The 6,981-nt window shown below is 58.0% G+C and overlaps 1 protein-coding gene across 13 annotated transcripts in view; it reads left to right on the top strand.

Annotated features, from left to right (window-relative positions):
* PER3 (period circadian regulator 3) overlaps nucleotides 1-6,981 on the top strand; it is a 147,031-nt gene that overhangs the window by 112,731 nt on the left and 27,319 nt on the right. For 7 of the 13 annotated variants that reach the window (XR_014794297.1, XR_014794298.1, XM_084875752.1 and 4 more), the window contains exons 1-4: nucleotides 1,685-2,288; nucleotides 2,687-2,832; nucleotides 3,626-3,741; nucleotides 4,884-5,085. Coding sequence is in view for 11 of the 13 variants with exons in the window: in XM_084875752.1 (XP_084731878.1) it covers nucleotides 2,125-2,288; nucleotides 2,687-2,832; nucleotides 3,626-3,741; nucleotides 4,884-5,085 (628 nt within the window). In the remaining 2 variants the exon portion in view is untranslated. The other 6 variants (XM_084875751.1, XM_084875750.1, XM_084875749.1 and 3 more) reach the window with 6 other exon arrangements.

Raw genomic sequence — 6,981 nt, 5'->3', positions numbered from 1 at the left:
CCCGTGGCCAGCAAACTGCTGCTCTTGGGCGAGTCTATGTTGAAGAAGTGGCGTTAGAAGAAGTCTAAGTTTAAAAAATGTGGCTCTCAAAAGGAATTTCAATCGCTGTCCTGTTTTATTTGGCTCTGTTGACTAATGAGTTTGCTGACCACTGGGCTAAGCTGATGTCCCATCACAAATGGCTCTGCTTAACCCAGACTCAGGAGTCATCTTGATGCTCTCTCTTCTCATTCCATCCACAGGCTCTGTGGCCCCAAATGTATATCTTAACTTTTAATCAAGGCCTCCTAGCTTTTAACTATTTCCTGTGCAGCAGCCTGAGACTAATCCCTATCTTGCTTAAAACCCGCCCCTTTCCACTCCCGTGAGAAAGAAATCCAAGTTTCCCTGATGATAAGTCCCACTGTAGCCTGGCCTTCCTAACCTCTGACCCCAACTGGCACCACCCTCCCCCTCCCTGTTCTCCAGGCAAAGTATCCTGCCTTTGGTTTCTCACCTGCAAGCCTGCTCAGTGGCAAGGCCTTCCCCACCCCCTTCACACACCCAGGTTTCCATTTCACCTCTGAGAGGCCACCCGGCTCCCCTGGCTAATGTGCCTCTTGCCTCCTTCCCCCACAGGCCTGTCCTAGTGACACCTTATCCCATTGCTTGCCACCTTCGGAACTTGATTGAGTTGTTCATATGCTTTATGTCAGTAAAATGTGGACTCCCTGAGTGCCCCAGCTCTCTCCCCACCCAGGGGCCACCCTCATCCCTACCCAGCTACACATTCAATAAATATTTGCATTAATGCAGTTTGACGAAAGAGCTTCAGAGGCGCGTGAGATCTGCCATCGTTTGGAAAAATAAGATGGTTTATCCAACCCATGACTTGAACAGTTGGCACAATGCCTTCCATTCACCCAGCAAACACTGAAGGTTTATGATGGCCAGGCCCTGGTGAGGGGTGCAGGTCTGCAGGGTGCCTGCCATTTCGGAGGAGCTGGTGCTCATTCTAAAAGGGGAGGGGGGGGGCCCTCCGGCCAAAACCGGTTGCTCAGTGGGTAGAGCGACGGCCTGTGGACTGAAGGGTCCCAGCTTCAGTTCTGATCAGGGGCATGTACCTTGGTTGCTGGCACATCCCCAGTGGAGGCTGTGCAGGAGGCAGCTGATTAATGTTTCTCTTTCATCGATGTTTCTAACTCTCTATCCCTCTCCCTTCCTCTCTGCGGAAAATCAATAAAATATATTTAAAAAAATAAAAATAAAAGGGGCCTTCGGGACCTTAAAGCGGGCTTCTCCGCCCTTTCCTGGAAGACAGCCTTTACCTGCACTTGTCTTCCTGGGGGGGCGGGGCCTTCCGCCCCTTGTTTACCCGCCAGCCCGCCGGGATTGGCCAGCCTTGCGCCTAACCGCGTGACGTAAGGCGCTCTGGGGCATTCGGCCCCGCCCACTCGCCTCGGGTTGCATAACCTGGACGCCCCAGTCCCGGCCCCGCCCCTGGACCAATGAGGGCCCGCAGAGCCCGCAGCGGCGGCCAATCGCGCAGTCAGGGGGCGGGGCTTCGTCACGTGGCGCGTGGGGGGCGCGGCGCCTGGGGCGCAAGGCACGCGGCGGGCCTCGGGACTCCGCGGTCGCGCGGGGCCGGGCGGGGGCGGCGCTGGGGTTCGCGCGCGGCCACGCCGGCGGCGGCGGGTGAGTGCGGGGTCCGGCCGCGGGCTGTCCCGAGCCTGCCCTCAGCCGGGACCGCGGTCCCCGGCAGCACCGCCCGGGAACTTGGGGTCCCCGAAACTTTGTCCTTCAGGTTGCCCGCCTCACGGGGTCCCCTCCACCGTGCGGGGCTGCGGGGGGCGAGCGGCCGCGGGGCCGAGGGTCCCCGCCGGGGCTCCAGCCGGCGAGCCACGGCCCGGCCTCCCGCGCCCAGCCGCCCGTTCCAGGTGACACTGGTCACTTTCCTCCCCCCAGGCCCGACCTCCGTGCGGGGCGTCCACGTTGTGTGGGAACCGCGGAGCGGGCAGTGCCTCCCGGTGACGGGATCGTTCCTCTAACCGTTACCGCGAGCGCAGGGGCCGGAGTGAGAGTGAAATCCTGTCGCTGGTGGCACCCTGGGAAGAAGCAGCAACAGGTCCGGGCCCCGAGCGGAAGATGGACGCTAGCGAAGACCTAGGCATGGCCAGCACTGGATCGCCGGGCTCCGGGGGGACTGCCCCTGAGCGCCTGGGGGGACCCCGGGCCCCGGGGAAAGGCTGTGGGGAGAGCTGGAGCCAGAAACACCGGCCTCAGAGCAAACACCTGCAGAGCAGCCGCAGGTGACACTGGCACCCCGGTTGGTGGGTGGGTGTTTCCTGGCCCGCGTGTGAGAAGAGGGACGGGAGGGTTTAGGTCTTTTTACTTTGTTTGTGAGCAAGCCCAAGCCCTAGGAGCAAGTTCAGGGGGAACTCAGGCATCCTCCAATGAAATGCTCTGGGAGCAGGTATAAGCGACCGGAGAGGGACAGAAGTCAGGCCAGGAGGTCAGCGGAGCGGAGGCCGGGGTGGGAAGGAGGTTCCCAGGTTCTGTGGCTGCCATTCCCCCGCCTGTAACACGGGTGAACGTGGGCCTGATCCTTGCTAAGCTCTTAGAAAGATGCTTAGCATGGAATGGGCTGTCCAATCAACGTCTGGCTGTCACCGGAATGGAAAGCGCTGAGTTTATGTTGGTCTTGCAGTGAACAGCAAGACCGAGACAGAGTCTCCGAAGAACTGACCAGGGTTGTCCAAGAAATGAAAAAGTACCTCCCGTCGGACAAACACACTAAACCGAGCACCCTGGACGCCCTCCGCTACGCCCTCCGCTGTGTGCACAGCGTTCAAGGTACGGAGCCGGAGAGGAAGGGCGGCCAGGCCAGGCGCTGTCGGCGCGGCCGTGGTCACAGGAGCCTTCTGAGGTTCTCGTGGTGTTTGAGGGGAGACCAGCACTTCCAGGGGGGCCTCAGGTTTTCCTAAGAGGAGACCCCGAGCTGGGTCATCGTTGATGCAGTATTGTGCTGGCTCCCCCAGGAGAGCCGAGTTTAGCATAAGCACGTGGCGAAGGCTTGCTTTCTGAAGGAGCATGGCCTCCCATGGAGATGAAGAGGGAAATACACTTGGCTAAATACAAGTTTTACACTCTCCCTGCCTTACGCACACTTTTAAAATGCACTCCTGGTGTACCAGGCATTTACCAAATTGCCAAGGAGCAATTATAAACACTTTTTTTCCTTGTGATCGCTGATATCTCTTCTGGAGGGATTTCGTAAAGTACACCATCTCTAGGCCAACCTCAGGGGCTCTATACATGACACGGGGTCTGCTTCATACATGACATGTGACTTCTCGAGGGCCGGAGTCACGCTTCTGTCGTGGCAGCGCCCTGTGTGTGCATTTGGAATGTTGGGGTTCGGTCCTCTCGTTGGGACCCTCAATGTTCTGTTCCTTGCGATCTAGAACATGCAAGATTCCTAACACTCAAGGCCTTACGTTTGCACAGCGACCAGTATTTCGGGTGAATTTGGAGGAAAACACGGAGGTTTCCTCTTGAGAAACAAGCCCGCCTCACTGGTCGTAGGAGTGGTTTCCTGGCGATGCTGTGTTCACTGGACTACCATTTATTTTCCTGTGTTTCTTAGCAAGCAGTGAGTTTTTCCAGATTCTCAGTCCACATGGAGCACCTCAAGCAGATGTGACCATGTACAGTCTTGAGGAGCTGGCCTCCATGGCTTCAGAGCACACTTCCAAAAACACAGTAAGAATCCACGCATTTTGCCATCTCAGCCTGGGTAATTTTTTCTAACAACCTGATCTAGATACAGATTTAAACAGAGTAACCGAGAGTCTCAGTGACCACGGGAGGACAAAACTGCCCCAGCGCCCTGGTCGCTTCCCCGGCCTCACGGGGGCACAGGTCTGCGGGCAGGAGCGGCGCAGGCGCACTTTGCTTCGCTTCGGTCTCCTCAGCATCCCCGAGTCTCTCCAAGACAGAGAGCACTGCAGAGTAGCATCCTGCATCGTATTCTAATCTCTGAATCGTTAATTTCTATTTATATCATTCTTAGTTCCAATACCTACTCCTTCAAGTTGTAACAACTGGATTTCACAGGTGAGTCAAGAGGGTGCTGTCATTTTCTATAGAACATTGGAAGAGACATTTAGCATATCTCTTCTGAATCCGTCAACAGAATGATGTTACCGCATGTTTTATTGATATGATGGGGGCTGCTTACCTTTATGTTTAGATCTCAACACAGTTTTAATGAGAAGATCTTCTAATATCGGGACCTTAGCTGTCCCTGTGTCACCGTAGCACTTCTAGTACTGACTGACGTGCTCATAGCACATAGTAGGTGCTGTTGAGATGTAAGAAAAGGGGGTGTAAGAACACATTTCCTCTTGCAGGGCTTTACATTAAGCGAGAGGGGGAAACAGGCCAGGCCAGCAGCAGCGGCAGCAGTGGGTAATTAAGCTCAGTCAGACGCCGGACTGTTGTCACACATTTAAGAAGCAGTTTTTACGTGAGCAGGCCGGTTAAAGGCGACCTCTTGGAGGTGGCTCTTAAGCCTGGTCTGGAAGCCTGGGCTGGGCTCTGTGAGGAGCAGACAGGCTCCAGGGGCAGGCACAGTGTGCAGAGGGGGAGGACTCGCAGGCGGGGCGGCCTCGGTGGAGGCGTGCTCAGTCCACGGAGAGGGAGCCGCCGTGTTCCCGGACCAGAAACCAGACCCTCAGAAGGCTCTGCGGGGACGGGTGAAGCGCACCTGCCGGGAGCTCTGTCGCCGTGTCAGGAAGTGTGTGTCCTGAGCTGACCCCGGTGGAAATCTGGGGGCGGTACCTTACGGGGGCATGTTGCTAGGAAGCACCTCAATGTTTGCATGGTTTTCCCTGTATTCACAGGACACCTTCGCGGCCGTGTTTTCGCTCGTGTCGGGGCAGGTGCTGCACATCTCCGAGCAGGCGCCCTCCGTCCTGAGCCGGCGGAGGGAGTCCCTGGAGTCCTCGCCCTTCGCCGAGCTGCTCGCCCCACAAGACGTGAGGATGTTCCACACGCACACCGCCCACGCTCAGCTCCCCGTCTGGAGCAGCTGGACCCGCAGAGGTAATGGGCCCGTGTGTACGTGCCCCCCCCCCCCCAACCCCCCACCCCATCTCCATCTCCTCAGGGCCACGTTCCTGCTCCCCGGGCAGCGCAGAGACCCCCACACCATTCAGGTCAGGCAGATGGAACGGCTTCTCTTCCTTATTTTAAAAAGCAGCCTGTGTTGAAATATAACACTTTAAATGCTTCTAAGAACATGAAGACTCAGTCCATTTGCTTTCCCCTAGTCCAGCTGATTCCATAGAGTGTAAGGCACGGCACAGCCTGATTAGCACACGCTGCCCAGCAGGCCCCGGGCTGTGAAGGCTGTTTCTGTGAAGGGAATAGAATTGGACGTTCTTCCTGTGACGTGGGCTTCGTCATGTGAGCTTTGCTCGGAGATGGTTAGCTTTCTCCCATTTCCTTGTCCGTAACAGTTGCTGGCTCTCATTGCTTCTCCTCCTGAGCTGGAGGGCTGTGTGCATGCGTTGTGAGTCGGTCCTGTGTGGTCTGTAAGCCATCGCTGCTGCTGTCACCGCCCCTCCACTCCGCTCTGTGAAGGGTCTCCGCTCGACGCCGGCGTGGTGCTCGGCACACTCGCCTGCTGTGCAGCGTCTCTGAGCCTCCTCCTGCGAATGAAGCCCAGGTCCTTTCTGGTTTAACCCAGAGCTTGGTCCAGGCCAGAAGCCTCTCTTTCCAGGCCCAGGCCTTCACCCCCTCTTTTAGGCACAAACTGTCTGAGCACCAGAGCGCACGCCTGTCGTCCTGGCTCCCTCCTGATGCCGTCACACAACAACATGGATTTCCTTCCTCTTCCTCTGTCCTGCACACGTGTGGTCGGCCTTTCATTGTCCTCGTGCTCCTCTGCATTTACTGGTCTCTGTTCCTTCCGTAAGCACCTGCCCGCACCCTGTGGGCGGCACCGTCCAGGCGCTGCAGTGGTGGCGGGAGCAGAGCAGACGGGCAGTGTGTTCCTTCCTCTCCGCCTGGGAGTCTGCCGTCTCTCTCCAGCCTTCTCATCCTCGCTGAGCTTCTTGCCCCGGGTTTCCCCTCCGGTAGCAGCAGGCTGTGGCCCGAAATTATCATCTTGCAGCCCTAGCCCCTTACTTCCTCCCTGAGAGGCCCTCCGCGGAGTGTGCTCCCGCCGTGCCCGTCTGCCCGCAAACCTCGGGCCCGGCCTCCTCGTGGGGCTGTGCCCGCGATCCTCCCGCCTGTTTCTTCCTTGGAGATCATAGGACATCCCGAGGCCATGGGAAGCCCGTCCGTGTGTGTGTGTGTGTGTGTGTGTGTGTGTGTGTCCACTGCTGTCAGCTCGGCCTCTGCAGGGCCTGGTTCGGCTTCCCCTTGTGGCCCACCTCTCCCGAGGAGCCGCCACGGTTTCTGTGAATGCACCCACGCCGAGGTGCGCCGGTGCCTGGGGCCTGTCTGTGCCACCACCTGGTCGGCGCTCTGTGTCCGGAGACGCCCGGGGAGGGGCTGCGGCGCAGGCCTGCCGTCATGTGAGCGGCTCAGGAAGTTCGCCTGCGGTCCGGGTGCTGGGCTGCTCCTGCTGGGAACCTGACGGCGCTTTAAACTGAGCTCTGTCCCTGGTGAGCCCGGAGGCCACGGGCTTCGCGGTGTTCCGAAAACCAGGGTCCCCTGGCGTGTGCCAGGAGTCAGTGTCTCCCTGTGCCCGCACCAAGACTCACGTATTTCAGTCTCTGGACTCTTCCACGGAGTCTTTCTGTTCACATACATCGTCCCGGCCGCTCAGAGCCCGTCTTCTGGCTCCTCCTGCGATTCTTTCCGTGGAAGTGTGAGGACCTGGACCGTAGTCAGGACTCGGTTTTCTTCAGGATTCCGTAGTTTGTGCTCCTTCGCTGCATACTTTTAACCTTCTCCTTGGTTCCTGACCTCAGGACTTTCCCTCCAAAAACT

The sequence above is a fragment of the Pipistrellus hanaki genome, assembly GCF_964339955.1.
Source record: "Pipistrellus hanaki genome assembly, chromosome: 2".
Taxonomy (NCBI): domain Eukaryota; kingdom Metazoa; phylum Chordata; class Mammalia; order Chiroptera; family Vespertilionidae; genus Pipistrellus; species Pipistrellus hanaki.
Note: the sequence above shows the minus strand (reverse complement) of the source record. Positions and strands in the feature narration are given on the sequence as shown.